The following is a 16,257-nucleotide window of genomic DNA, read 5'->3' as shown; positions in this document are numbered from 1 at the left end:
AAGTGATAAACTAGCCACTAGACAAAGAAGTGTAATTCATAATTCTTTATGAATGCATCTGCAAATGACATATGACATCAAGGGATCACCAATTTAGTATTGGAGGGCAGCGTGGAGGGTAAAAATCGTAGAGGGAGACCAAGAGATGAATACACCAAGCAGATTCAGAAGGATGTAGGTTGCAGTAGGTACAGGGAGATGAAGAAGCTTGCCCAGGATAGAGTAGCATGGAGAGCTGCATCAAACCAGTCTCAGAACTGAAGACCACAACAACAACAACAACAATGTCCAAAATAGAAAGAGGCTTAAGAATGAGAAAACTTAATCTACTGATAAAATAATAAATTTTTAAACTTGAAAAGAAGAGGTTCTGGGATATTTGGGTATGTTTTAGAAGTCTGAAGCAGAAATGAAGGAATACAATTGCACCTGGAGATGATAGTGGACATGTGTCAATGATAGGATTTCAAGTTGTGGGTGCTGAATTCAAAAATGAAATCAGGTTTTGTGGACTTAATTTTCTCTTGGCGACCTACCCTCTGTGTATTAACATCCTTGATAATACTACACGATGGTTGTTCTTCTGTGGCATAACGTAAATATTCCACTAATTTAACTGTTGCAAAATAATAAAAATATGTACAAGGGATTTCCACACATGACCCTCAGTTCAGAAGTCAACCTTCAGGAAATTTGGGTGTTTTGGCAGCACTGCCACTGAGTCATGCGTGAACATTTAGAATCATGTTGCATTTGTTAGCATTTTCTTTTCAGCATTTCGAATTCTGACAATTGCTGGAAGTGAATGCTTGCTATTTTAAGCACATGAAGGTTGTGTTCATCTGATAGGAAGAAATTCTTTGTATCAGAGTAAATAATACAAATTCTTTCTGTTACATCTGTAGGGAGTTAACTTTGAAATTGCAAAAGAAGAATCTTAATCTTCTTGTTAAGAATTACTGTGAATTTTATTTCAGGTGGAAGGTTGGTGCTCAGGACAAGAACTGTCATCCTGCTGCCCCCCCCCCCCTTTCCCACCTCATATGCTTTTAGTCATGTTATACACTACTGACAAGCTGGGTAAAAAGGTAATGTCACATGATCTCTGCTGTTCCCATCATTTGGAAGAGATTGGATTAGATAAGTACTTGTTCCATAGATCATGAGTACGACACTTCATAATGATGTGGAACATGTCAGGTTAATTAAAGATGCCTATCCAAGATATTACATTACACAAAATATTACGTGACATTTAATTTTTTTTTTTTTTTTTTTTTTTTTTTTTTTTTTTTTTTTTTTTTTTTTTTTTTTTTTTTGTGGGGGATGGGGAAATTACCCACTTACTATATCCAAAAATTCATCAAATGAGTAGAAGGAGTTGCCATTCAGAAATTCTTTAAATTTCCTTTTAAATGCTATATGGCTATCTGTCAGACTTTTGATGCTATTAAGTAAGTGACCAAAGACTTTTGTGGCAGCATAATTTACCCCCTTCTGAGCCACAGTTACATTTATCCTTGAGTAATGAAAATCATCCTTTCTCCTAGTGCTGTAGCCATGTACACTGCTATTAGTTTTGAATTCGTTCGGATTGTTAATAACAAATTTCATAAGTGAATATATATATATTGTGAGACTATAGTGAAGATCCCTAGCTCTTTAAATAAGTGTCTGCAGGATGATCTTGGATGAGCTCCACCAATTATTCTGATAACACGCTTTTGTGCAATGAACACTCTTTTACTCAATGATGAGTTACCCCAGAATATGACGCCATACGAAAGCAGAGAATGAAAATAAGCGTGGTAAGCTAATTTACTGAGATGTATATGGCCAAAATTTGCAATGACCCTAATAGCATAAGTAGCTGAACTCAAACGCTTCAGCAGATCTTCAGTGTGTTTTGTCCAGTTCAATCCCTCATCAATGCATACACCTAGAAAATTTGAATATTCTACCTTAGCTACCGATTTCTGATCGAAGTCTATATTTATTAATGGTGTCATTCCATTTACTGTGTGGAACTGTATATTCCGTGCTTTGTCAAAGTTTAACAGACCACACAAAATACTCACATTTGTCTGACAGAAATAGATGGCATCCCCTCAAAAACAAGGAAAATTGTACAATATTCTAACTAACCATTTGCTATAAAGTCTGTGTCTCACTGTGAAGAACTGCCAATACCAGTGTCCTCTGCAGAAGTCAGAGATATGTATGCTGAGCCAACAGTTCGCGGCCACTGTGAATCATATGAGCAACACTTTTTGTTTGAAGGGATTTCAGTGATATTATTCTTGATTTAAATATGTCAATGCAACAGGCTGAGCTTCTATCTTCGTGATTAAAAGGATGGAATCTTCTTTGTTTTATAAAAGTGAGTTTTTATCATGACTGTCGTGCTGTTGTTTTTCTGAACATTTCTCCAATGAAGGTGCCATGGTTTTTCATAAAGATATTAAGTCCATCATCCGACTCTTCATCATGATTTCTGTGTAAATGAATTGTGCTTGTTCATAGATTCCAGCAAAGTTTGTCTGAAAACAATAATTCTCCACAATGAGAACAAGTTTTCTTCTTTCTGAATTACTTATGAAGTTAATCTGATGAATACAAAAGAGAAATTTAAATTGCCACTGGTGGGGAGGCTTGCGTGCCTCAGCGATACAGATAGCCATACCGTAGGTGCAACCACAAGGGTGGGGTATCTGTTGAGAGGCCAGACAAACATGTGGTTCCAGAAGAGGGGCAGCAGCCTTTTCAGTAGTTGCAGGAGCAACAGTCTGGATGATTGACTGATCTGGTCTTGTAACATTAACCAAAACAGCCTTGCTGTGCTGCTACTGTGGACAGCTGAAAGCAAGGGGAAACTACAGCTGTAATTTTTCCCAAGGGCATGCAGCTATGTTGTATGGTTCAACGATGATGGCATCCTCTTGGATAAAACATTCCGGAGGTAAAATAGTCCCCCCATTCAGATCTCCAGGCGGGAACAACTCAGGAGGACATCGTTATCAGGAGAAAGAAAACTGGCATTCTATGGATCGGAGCATAGAATATCAGATCCCTTAATCGGTTAGGTAGGTTAAAAAATTTAAAAAGGGAAATGGACAGGTTAAAGTTAGATATAGTGGGAATTAGTAAAGTTTGGTGGCAGGAGGAACAAGACTTTTGGTCAGGTGAATACAGGGTTATATAAATACAAAATCGAATAGGGGTAATGCAGGAGTAGGTTTACTAATGAATAAAAAGTAGCAGTGTGAGTAAGCTACTACAAACAGCGTAGTGAAGGCATTATTGTAGCCAAGATAGACCATAAGCCCATGCCTACCACAATAGTACAAGTTTATATGACAACTAGCTCTGCAGACGACGAATAAATTGAAGAAATGTATGATGAGATAAAATAAATTATTCAGATAGTGAAGGGAGACGAAAATTTGATAGTCATGGGTGAATGGAATTCGATAGTAGGAAAAGGAAGAGAAGGAAACGTAGTAAGTGAATATGGATTGGGGGTAAGAAATGAAAGAGGAAGCCACCTGGTAGAATTTTGTACAGGGCATAACTTAATCACAGCTAACACTTGGTTTAAGCATCACGAAAGAAGGTTGTATACCTGGAAGAGGCCTGGAGACACTGGAAGGTTTCAGATAGGTTGTATAATGGTAAGACAGAAATTTAGAAACCAGGTTTTAAATTGTAAGACATTTCAGGGGCAGATGTGGACTCTGACCACAAAAATATTGGTTATGAACTGTAGATTAAAATTGAAGAAACTGCGTAAAGGTGGGAATTTAAGGAGATGGGATCTGGATAAACTGAAAGAACCAGAGGTTGTAGAGAGTTTCAGAGAGAGCATTAGGGAACGATTGACAAGAGTGGTGGAAAGAAATACAGCAGAAGAAGAATGGATAGCTTTGAGGGATGAAATAGTGAAGGCAGCAGAGGATCAAGTAGGTAAAAAGATGAGGGCTAGTAGAAATCCTTGGGTAACAGAAGAGATATTGAACTTAATTGAGGAAAGGAGAAAATATAAAAATGCAGTAAATGAAGTAGGCAGAAAGGAATACAAACATCTCAAAAATGAGATTGACAGGAAGTGCAAACTGGCTAAACGGGGATGGTTAGAGGACAAATCCAAAGATGTAGAGGCATATATAGATACTGCCTACAGGAAAATTAAAGAGACCTTTGGAGAAAACAGAACCACCTGTATGAATATCAAGAACTCAGAACCTAGATGAAGATGAAATGGAAGACATGATACTGCATGAAGAATTTGACAGAGCACTGAAAGACCTAAGTCGAAACAGTAACTCAGGAGTAGACAACATTCCATTAGAGCTACCGATAGCCTTGGGAGAGCCACCCCTGACAAAATTCTACTATCTGGTGAGAAAGATGTATCAGACAGGCGAAGTACCCTCATGATACACTCACACTTCAAGAAGAATAAAATAATTCCAGTCCCAAAGAATGAAGGCATTGACAGGTGAAAATTCCTGAAGTATCAGTTTAATAAGTCACAGGTGCAAAATACTAACACGAATCCTTTACAGAAGAATGGATAAAATGGTAGAAGCCGATCTTAGGGAAGATCAGTTTGGATTCAGGAGAAATGTAATGTGAGGCAATGCTGACCCTACGACATCTCATAGAAAATAGGTTGAGGAAAGGCAAACCTACATTTATAGCATCTGTAGATTTAGAGAAGGCTTTTGACAATGTTGATTGGAATATTCTCTTTCAAATTCTGAAGGTGGCAGGGGTAAAATACAGGGAGCGAAAGGCTATTTACAATTTTTACAGAAACCATATGGCAGTTATAAGAGTCAAGGGGCATGAAAGGGAAGCAGTGGTTGGGAAGGGAGTGAGACAGGATTGTAGCATATCCCTGATGTTATTCGATCTGCATACTGAGCAAGCAGTAAAGGAAACAAAAGAAAAATTTGGAGTAAGAATTAAAATCCAGGGAGGAAGAAATAAAAACTTTGAGGTTTGCCGATGGCATTGTAATTCTGTCAGAGACAGCAAAGGACCCGGAAGAGCAGTTGCATGGAATGGACAGTGTCTTGAAAGGAGAATATAAGATGAAAAGCAAAATGAGGAAAATGGAATGTAGTCTAATTAAATCAAGAGGTGCTTAGGGAATTAGATTAGGAAATGAGACACTTAAAGTAGTAGGTGACTTTTGCTATTTGGGCAGAAAAATAACTGATGATGGTCAAAGCAGAGAGGGTATAAAATGTAGACTGGCAATGGCAAGGAAAGCGTTTTTGAAGAAGAGAAATTTGTTAACATAGAGTATAGATTTAAGTGTTAGGAAGTCTTTTCTGAAAGTATTTGTATGGAGTGTAGCCATGTGTGGAAGTGAAACATTGACGATAACTTGTTTAGACAAGAAGAGAATAGAAGCTTTCGAAATGTGGTGCTGCAGAAGAATGCTGAAGATTAGATGGGTAGATGACATAACTAATGAGAAGGCACTGAATAGAATTGGGAAGAAGAGGAATTTGTGGCACAACTTAACTACAAGAAGGGATCGGTTGGTAGGACATGTTCTGAGGCATCAAGGGATCACCAATTTAGTATTGGAGGGAAGTGTGGAGGGTAAAAATCATTCAGGGAGACCAAGAGATGAATACACTAAACAGATTCAGAAGGATTTAGGTTGCAATAGTTACTCGGAGATGAAGAAGCTTGTGCAGGATAGAGTAGCATGGAGGGCTTCATCAAACCAATCTTGGGACTGAAGACCACAACTCAACACACTTACACTTATCCTTACCAAATATGAAAAATACAAACAGTGTGTATGTGGAGAACTCAAGGTAGTTATAACTCTTCTCGGCATGCACATCAGAACACAAAACATGGATGCTTTCTAAGCGAGTAGTGCGGTAGAGAGAGAGGAGAAAACACACACACACACACACACACACACACACACACACACAATTATGGAAAAATGGCCTACTAGGAATGAACTTCTGCCTGGACAGATCAATGTAGTGTACACTTCTCTTGTTGTATCTACTTCCACAGAACATTAAATTGGCACTCGTAAAGACTTTGTGAAGCCGTGAAAAAAAACTTCACTTGGATTGACATACTGGTGAGGGAAGGTTCCAAGAATCAATGGAGCAAAAATAAATGGAGGAATGTTTGTAGGACCCCATATTAAATAAAGGACATCTGGTGAACATTGATTTGTCGAGTTATTTTAAGTGAATGGCATGAATGTCTTTCACAAGTGTCCTCAAGACAATTTTCGACAACCATAGGGTGCAGAACTGACTCAATACTGGCAAGAACTACTGAGATTATGCCACCTTATATGATGTGATTTGTCAATTAAAATACATTCTTTGAGCGATCATTTTGACTACTTCCCAGATAATCTTGGTGCCATTAGTGACAAACATGGAGAAAAGTACCACCAGGGCTTTCCTCAAATGAAAAAGCATTATCAAGGCAAATGGAGAACCACTATGTTGTCCATCTAGTACTGGTCCTTATAAAGTGACGCGCCTGAGGCAAACTATCACAAGAAATAGTCTTAGATATGATTCTTTATGTTTCTTTACTCTTACTGTAGATTTCATTTCATTCCTTTGCATACTGACAGATTATTTGCTGTTCGCATATAGAAATCTTGTCGAAAGACTGAGTCATTTTGTCAGATATGTATAATTACAGGCTGCCATAAACATTTACAAAAACTATTATTACCTAAAAGCTGTGGCTAGTGCAGAAAATCTGAAATTAGATCTGAATTCAGAGATCGAATAACAGTTTATATGGTTCTTGTAACTAGATTTTTTTTAGGAAATTTCAATGTTTTGGTTGATCTATTTAATTAGCATGTATAGGATCATTGTTGCACTCTTCCATCCGGGTATTTATTTCCTGTAGTTAGTCAAAAGCCATCCCCATGTGATGTGTGTCCTGCAGCCCTTTGAGTTGCAGGAGCCAGAAGCAGAATTATCTGCCACATAAATAATATTGCGACCACTCCTCAAGTCTGTGTCCACATAGTTGGAGTGGCAGGATATTTGAAGTAGCAGATCAGTTGGCCTTATATCCTAGGAACATCAATTCTTTTTTTACCAAGATGTTTTCTTTATCTGCACTTCTATAGTTACACACATTTTTGTCTCTGTAATTCTTGATATATATTTTGCTGGTGGCTCCAATTGATATTCAGTCAGTTTTATTCTTAAGTCTAGCAGCAGTAATTCATAATTAATAATCAATAATTAATGTTATTTCACTATATGCTAATTACTAAGCAAATTTCTCTCTTTCCAGGAATCATCTTGTACACATTCATCCAATTCCATTCAACTCCAGCCATAATAACCAGCGTATTTATTGGTGTTGGTATTGTGTTCTGTGGTTGTGCCATGGTTCACAATGTTTTCGTGTGGCAAAGGGTAAGTTTTACAAGGTATTTCATCATTGATTGAGTCAAATACGAAAGATATCCAAAAAGTAATCCTCCATTTTCTTGTAGCATAGGAAGTAATGTGGGGGTACAGAACAGCTGCTACAATCATGCAGTAGATCAGTAAGCTTAGAGCTGCAACATTGATTCTTTACGGCTCCAACGTTTATTTGAAACAAAACTAGCAATTAAATATCCCTCCAAATGTGATACACATTGAGTAATAGTGAGTTTGCGGTTCGATGTGAAATCTGTGCTGCATACATCTACCAGTACAAAAAATTCAAGAAATTCATAAATTTATGTAATCATGAGAATGATTCTGGAAGCAAAGCTGAATGGAACTTCTTCGTGATGAGCCATGGTAAATCACCACATGATGGAGTTACTGGAAAAGCAAAACGACTTATAGCACGTGCAGGCTTTGGCAGCCTAAGGAAAAACAAATTTTGATACTGTTTGACTCGTTCACATTTTATGATGAGAATGTGCATGGGATCAAGTTTTGGAAATGACTAAATCACTTGTGAAACGAGAGATATTCACCAAACTGTGCCAATTGATGGTAACCAAATTCAGATCAGCAAAGTTTAAAATGATACAGCTTTTGTATCCATTCCATGACAAGCTGTTTTGGGGAAAAGATTTTCAGTCTCCAATCTGGACAATATATAACCTGTATTCATGATGATAAATGGTGGATTTCCTCCACAACTGAACTGACCAGAATGAGAAACAAGGCTGGAAGTGACAGGTTATGTGAAATGTGTAACAAGATTGTAAAACACACGGACGTAGGTGTGATTTGTGGACTGTGGTGTAGGAACTTCTTTCACAGTGTTTGTGTTAACCTTACTAACAGCAAAGTTACACTTGGTAAATTGTTCAAAAGAAAATTAAGTTCTGCTGTGATGCATGTGAAGCTAAGTAGTAGTAGTAGTAGTAGTAGTAGTAGCTTTATTCATCCATAGATCTCTTTTTACTAGGAGATAGGACATGTCAAAGAAATTACAAGTTTAGACCAAATTAAAATAAGTTAAACCATATACATTTACAGACTTCTAGTTGGAGACAATCATTAGATTTACTCCTGGTATACAATACTTTTTTTACAAATAAATTATTAAATAATGTAATGCTACACTGTTCACTCATATCTCACTATGTCACTACACACACAAACACACCCTGGTAATCTCTGGGCCATTTTCTGTACCACAACTTCTCATTTGCTATCCTGAAAAACTGAGTCAGCATCCCTCTATAATAAGTGGTATGTTGCACTCAGAAAGAGGAAGAGGTGTTAGTATTGTGCAATGCATATCTTGGGGACAAGCTTTTTTATAAAAGGAAGAAAGAAGGGAAAAAACATAGTGTGAAGGTGTTATGTGGAACATTGGATGTTTTATAATCATTATTATTATTTATTTGTGTAACACTATTTTACCAAACCCCTACTCTGTTTTATCTAAGTAATCCTTCAATCAATAAAATGTATTGCACAACAGGTACTTTTTATCTGCCTGTTTAAATAAGTGTATTTTTGCAATTTTTTATCTCTTTTGGAAGTTTTTTGTACAGTTTTATTTCTCGGTAAAAAATGCTGTTTTGAGTTTTATGTTTATTTTTTCTTGGCAAATGTAAGTTGAGTCTTGTTCCATGGCCATGGACAGAACAGTAATTACCAATGTTATTTTTGATGTGTACAACTGACTGGTAAATCTTTTCACACGGAGCTCTTAAAATACCCAGTGTTTTGAACACATCTTTACAATGAGCTTAACTACCATTTTTGGTTATGATTCTTATGGCTCTTTTCTGGAGTTTGAAAATTGTGTTCATATTTTGTGGATTTGTTCCCCAAAAAAGTAATGCCATAGCTAAGAACTGAGTGTACATATGAATAGAATGTAACTAAAAGACACTGCATGTTACACACTGATAAGAGGATTCTAAAGGCATAACATGCTGATGATATTGTGTTAGCAAGTACCTTTGTGTGTTCACACCACTTCTACTGAGAATAAATATTCATTCCTAGAAATTTTGCATTTATTACACAGTCTATAGAGGTGCCATCTACATTTAATTTAACATTGTCATTTTCCCTCTTCAAACTGAAATTCATGGCATTAGTTTTCTTTATGTTCAATGTCACTTTATTGCTTAATGACCAATCATAAACTTCCCTGCGAGCTTCATTTGCTTTCTCTGCAAGGAGTTCTTTTGTTTTCTCAGTGACTATAATATTGCTGTCATCAGCAAAGAGAATTTTCTCACCATGTGTAACACTACCGGAAAAGTCATTGCTGTATATCAGGAATAGTATTGGTCCTAATATGCTACATTGTGGAACTCCTATATTAATGTATTTTGGTTCTGATAAGTGTTTTCCTAATGCTGAGATCTATTTGAAGTATGTGTTATCTCTACTCTTTGTACCCTATCTGCTAGATATGACCAAAACCAGTCATTGGCCACCCCTCTTATTCCTAATGATTCTAATTTATTCAATAGAATCTTGTGGTCACTGTATCAAAGGCCTTAGAAAGATCCAAAAATATGCCTGTGACACACTAATCTTTGTCAAGAACAACAAATACAACCTTTGTGAGTTCTACTATGGGTGGCTCTGTATTTTTTGCCACTTCGGAAACCAAACTGTGATTCACTTAAAAGATTGTAATTATTCAGGTAATTCATTAATCTGTCTTTCATTACTGCTTCTGTTATTTTTGAGAATGGTGACAGCAGGGAAATGGGCCAGTAACTTTCTGTCTTCTGTATTACCTTTCTTAAGCAAAGACACAACTCTTACCTGTTTTAACTGCTCAGGAAATGTCCCTGATGTGAAGGATTCATTTATTATATTTGTTAAGGGGCCTTGCATAATCTCTATGCATTGTTTCAGTACACACATTGGTACTTCATCTAAGCCTACTGACTTTTTATTTTTTAAACAGTTTTATTGACTTCATTCTCTGTGGTCGGAAGTAACATCATTGTATTTAGTGCAACATTATGTGCAGGTGTTATATTTGTTTTGGGGAATTTTTGCTGGAACTTCTCTGCAATACTTGAAAAATGCTCATTTACATTGTTTGCTAAGTGTTGTGGATCATTTATTACCTTATCCCCCTCCCTTAGCAGTATGTTATTCTGCATTTCTTTGACTCTCCCCATTTCCTTTCCTTATAACTTCCCAGACTGTTTTGCTTTTATTCTCTGAATTATATATTATTTTGTCATTAAATGACTTTTTTGCAGCAATCAGCACCTTTCTATAGATATTTTTGTACCTATGACAGAAATTTAAGAATTCTGGATCATTGCGACTCTTTTTCATAGAACTGAGTTATTGAAGTGTTTGGGAGGACTTCTTAATACCTGCTGTTATCCATCTGTTTTTGTGAGTTGTTGATACAGACATGCATACTTTTGGAAATGCCTTTTCAAAGTTCAATTTAAATAATGTGGAGAATTTAGAGAATCTCATATTCACATTGGTTTCCTTATACACTTCATCCCAGCTTTGTTTTGCTAGTTCCTTTGAAAAATCTTTTATTTTTATTTCTGACAGATGTTGTTTGTAGGCTTGTAGTTTAGGGAATGATTCGATGCCTGGTTTTACTGTTCTTATTTGACAGAAATGGTCTGATAGTCCGAGATCTTTTACAGCTACGTCATATTTTTACCTGTCCATATTTGTGGCCACATGGTCAATTACTGATGCAGTCACTGTAGTAACACTTGTTGCACTATTGACCAATGACATACCAAAACTTTGAAGAATATTTATGAGGGTGCTGCTGGATTCATTTATGATATTAGTGTTGATGTTAATGTCCCCACACAGAATTATGTTGACCTTTGTACTTGGGACTTTATCTAAAACTTCTATTAATTTATTGAAAGAAGTGTCCACACTATCACAGGAATAATTTCTTGGTGATATCAAGCCCTGTGAATTCAATAGCTGATATTTGAAAGTGTTTGTCTTCACTTGCTTTACTGAGGTCATGTCTTGATTTGAACTGCATTCCTTTTCTGATATAAATGCATGATCTTCCACCCCTTGAACCAGTTCTGCAGTAAGAGTTTGCCCTTTCATATGATGATAACACTACATGCTGGATTTCTGTCTCTCTGCACAAGTGCTCAGTAACACAAACTACTAGACTGGAACTCAACTTCTAATAGTTGTATTTTATTTTTTATTGATTGCATGATGTTTTAATGGATGATTGTTAAGTCGGTGAAATGCCCCATTTTATTCTTTCCAATTGTTTGTTTTTCTTTGTGTCATCTGGTATGTGTGATATTTGGAGTTATAAAATCTGTCTTGTGAGTGATTGTTTCAGTATTTTTTAAACTACTGGAGATACTCTTTAGGTGGGGGAACCTGTTGTCTGGATTTATCCTAAAAAAGACTTACTTTTCCTATCCATGACAATAGGTATTTGGCCCTGTGTGGCCCGAGATCCACCGCCTATACCTGTGTGTATCAACTGTACCAATCTTCCCTTCCCAGCCCTGTTTAGGTGTAGGCCATGCCTAGTGAAACCCCACCTGTTGATAGTTCCGACGGGCACCAGAGAAACTTGAGCAAAGTTGGCTCCCCTCAGAGCCATCCCTAACCCCACACTGATTCGCCTCACAGCCCCATCATGGTGTGGTTGATTATGATGCTGGAACAGCTCAAGAAAGTGTGTGTTGGTGCAGTGAGTCAGGGAAGCTATCTTGTTCAGGTCACCACCTGTGTCATATGCCCCATCCTTGTCCAAACTGTTTCCCACCCCACCCACCATCGCTATCACCCACTTTTATAATGTCCTTACATAAAGACCGTAAGTCCTCTATCACATGACTTAGCCCTGCATTTGGTTTGGAGATACTGGTGGCCTGGTACACTGCCCCTAAACTTTCCTGTAACTGAGGGCCTTCACCTCACCCACAGCTACTATCTACCAGCAGCACTTTCTTCTTCCTAACACATTGTACACGCCTAGGGCTCTTGGCCTCGGTTGAAGTGTGCAGCACATTTTCTGCTATGAGTTCCTTCCTCGCTTCCTATTCCCAACCTAGATGCAGTTCCAGGAGAGAACCTCTTCTGTTCTCCCAACATTCTCCCCACTGAACCACCACCCCACCCCCAGTGAAAATATTTCCTACGAGACTAGCAACAAATCCTTCTACTCACTAATCTATAAAAGCTCCCACATTTCTCACTCATGGTCAGTTTCGAAAGAATACTTAAAGAATGTTTTAAATGTAAGTTTAAAGAATGTTTTAAATTTGTCAAGGATGCAAGATTGGATGTATGTAAACAAAAAACGACACAAAGGTCTTATGTGCCGCGGTTGTTGTTTTTGTACTGATTTAGAGATACAATGACAGAAGAATGAATTAGTAATTACCTTTGCGTTTAGAGAATTTACGTATCAAGCGTGTATGGTTAGGTTTTTAAACGTTTATAACTTGAAAAATTTACGTCTAGATCGCATCTATCTAACTAGTAAACAGTACGAAATGAGTTAGTTAAATGTGATTTAGAAACGTTTAATTACACTTTTATTGCGACGAAAGACACTGATGAAACTAGAGCTGTCCCTTTTTTTTTTTTTTTTTTTTTTTTTTTTAAGCGAAAGTTGCACTATCCAGAAAACTTGAATAGAATATTTTGTGTTTATTGATGTCACGCAAAATTTCGTGTCATGTCGCGATTATCGGGACTTCAGATAACCCTACGTTTTTTCAAGAGCAAGCTCTGCTTGGACGTTAATACTCAGCTGTGCGGCAAGAACGGACACTACAGCAAGTATACGAAACAAAGAAAATTTAAAATTTCCTCTTAAATAAGTTATTTTAGCTGACGAAGAAAATACTTGTGATCTCACTCGTAGGCCATCTTGGAATTTGCCTTAAATTTCTATATTCCTGATATCTTCAATCAGTACTTCGTTAGGATAGTGAAAAATACTGTCAGTGGAATTCCCGACACTGGCTTAGATAGTATAGCTCATATACAAAATTCCAGTTGTTGCACTATTCAAAACTGGAATTTAATGCATCCGATGGACATTGTAAAGATAGTGAATTCATACGCGCATTAAGAGAGTGCAGATAGCTGTGGCATGCGTTGCTCAGTCCTAAAGAAAATTATGCTGCAGCTTGCTCAGCCACCAACCATATAAATCGACAAATGTTTACCGTTTGGCGTCTTGCATGAATTTCCGAAACTGGTACAGACTGTACCAGTCTACAACAAAGGTGAGCCATGTGAAGTAAACACTCTTAGACCGATTTCAATGATCCCAAATTTAGCTAAAGTTATGGAATCTGTGATGAAATACCATTCACTAAGTTACTTTCAAGACAATAGACTCTTCCTGGACACATGGCATAAAGTCAACAGTTACAGCAGCATTGGATTTAATTACAAAGAAAAGTAGGGTTTTGAGGACAGAGAAAATGTGGTGCTGACACTCTGTGACCTTAGCAAGGCATTTGACTGCATCTCGTACAAGATGCAGCTTACTAAGTGAAAGATGTTGTTCTGGCAACTCTTCAATCTTACCTTGCAAATTGAAGGCAAGTAGTATCAGTCCATGGAGCAATCTCCCAAGAACAAAAATTGGAGCTTGGCATACACTAGGGATCTTTCGTGCTTCTTATTCATGTCAACGACATAGGCCTTAACAACCACATGTTAGTTTCCTGATGACACCACCCTCTTTGCCACAGGAGAAACTGCTGCACAGGTTCTAGAAGTAACAGATGTGCTTTTTAAAAACGTCAAAGAGTGGTTTGTGAAAAATAAAATTAAAATGAATGAAGAAAAAAATGCACCATCTGATATGCAGCCTCAGCATTGTTGCATGCCAGAATAATGTGGAGGCTGCCAAACTGCTGGGCTCCATGACTGACAACAAACTATCAGTGAATGAGCAAAAAGATTATGTGTGCTGCAAGCTGTCCCAATGGGGAGACCAAAGGTTGTATTAACTGACCAGTACCTTATATCATTGTATTATGCACTATTTCACAGCCACATTAATTGTGGCCTGCTGTTACAGGGACACTCCTCATGTTGCAAGGGCGTGTTAATGCTAAAAAAAAAAATGCTGTAAGGATCATCACTTCAAGCAAAAGATTGAGGTATTGCAAGCCTGTATTCATGCGGATACAAATAATGACCATTTTCAGCCAGTATGTGTTGTTTTCCAATGGTTGCTCACAAAAATGTTCAGCAGGCTGCCTCGAGAAGTGCAACGTCTAGCACCAGAATTTTTCAAAAGGAAAATTGCATATGACTTGAAACAGCGTCTAATCTACTCTATTGGAGAGTTTTTCAACAGTGAGCAAAATGACTAACAAAAATAAAGTTCTTTTATCTGTTATATGTCCTTATGGTGAACAATTTTCTATAAACATCTTATAAAAAACAAAAAAACTCATATGTGTGTACGTAATCTTGACACAGTCCATCCAGTTGTGACTGGAAAATGATGCAAATCTGGGATTAAAGTAATATTTAGTCAGTTGTTTCAAATGAGTATCATGAGAGCACTAAATGCTACTTAAGCAATTTCTGCACACACTGTACCAGCCAATCTGATGAAAATAGGGAATAAGAATTTGGGTAAACTTTTGAAGGACCCAACCTGGCAATGGCCAGGTAAACACTGAACACAACAATGGAAGTAGCTGACAGAATATTTGAACCCTGTTGTCATATCAGCAGTGCTGCATTCCAGTACTTTTATTCTCAATTCACTCCTTGTAAGAGAGTGACTTTCTATATCATAGTGTGGCCACCTTTCTTGTTTTGTATTTACTTTTCATTGATATTTAAGACAATTATACCTTTTTTAAGATTGTGTTCCATTTCCTGTATACATAATCATTTGAGTCAGTAGATATTTCAATGTCTACTTACACTGATGTGCAAAAACATTATAATCACAATGCTTAACAAAGAAACTACACCACAACTGGTGAATCAACAATATTTTATTGCATACATGGCCACTTTTGGAACACTTAAAAAAGTTCCATCATCCGGTATAAACTGTGACAATGAAAATATTATGTTACAAGGCATTGGGAGGGCACCCTAAAGTTTTTAAAAGTTCCATATAAGGGACAAGCTAATGGACACTGTTCTGTTTTCCAAAATGATGTAATAAGGCCTCTTTTATTCTGGAGAGCAACCAATTACCCCATAAAATACAGTCTGAAAGTGAAAATAAGGGCCTTGGATTATCACACAAAAAGGATGTTAGTAGGGCATCCCAAAGTTTCTAAAACATCCATGTAAAGGACGAGCTAGTGGACACTGTTCTGTTTTCCAAGATGATGTAATAATATTAACAGGATCTTCCGTCGGTTCTTGGTAGAACAACATTATAATAAATGAAAAGCACCAGTTTGCTTTTGTTCTACAATATTACATTTATCGTAAGCCGAAAACTGGTTTACAATAAAAGTAATATTGTAGAACAAAAGCAAGCTGGTGCTTTTCATTTATTATGATGTAATAAGATAGACAGACAGATATTCAGCGATCACAGGCTCTGCAGGCCATGCACTGCTTCCACAAACTGTCTCCATTCCTTCCTGTTTTGTGCCCGGCTCCTCCAGGTGTCTGCAGTTCCCAGTGCTGCTAGGTCCTTCACCAGGTCGTCCATCCAGCTCTGCCTTGCTTGTCCAACGGGGCGTTTGGTGTTTGGTTTACCGGCAAGTGCCATCTTTGCCTGTCTGGCATATGGGCTACATGGCCCACCCATTGTATTCTTTTGCTC

General features: G+C 37.3%; 1 protein-coding gene across 1 annotated transcript in view; it reads left to right on the top strand.

Moving 5' to 3' along the window:
• The window catches only part of LOC124709081, a 154,111-nt gene that overhangs the window by 131,924 nt on the left and 5,930 nt on the right, over positions 1–16,257 (top strand). The window contains exon 6 of the mRNA XM_047240728.1: positions 7,318–7,442. Within this exon, the coding sequence (XP_047096684.1) occupies positions 7,318–7,442 (125 nt within the window). The remainder of the gene's footprint in view (positions 1–7,317; positions 7,443–16,257) is intronic.

Source organism: Schistocerca piceifrons, chromosome 7 (genome assembly GCF_021461385.2).
Source record: "Schistocerca piceifrons isolate TAMUIC-IGC-003096 chromosome 7, iqSchPice1.1, whole genome shotgun sequence".
In the NCBI taxonomy this organism is placed as follows: domain Eukaryota; kingdom Metazoa; phylum Arthropoda; class Insecta; order Orthoptera; family Acrididae; genus Schistocerca; species Schistocerca piceifrons.
This window is presented reverse-complemented; position numbering and strand designations above follow the sequence as displayed.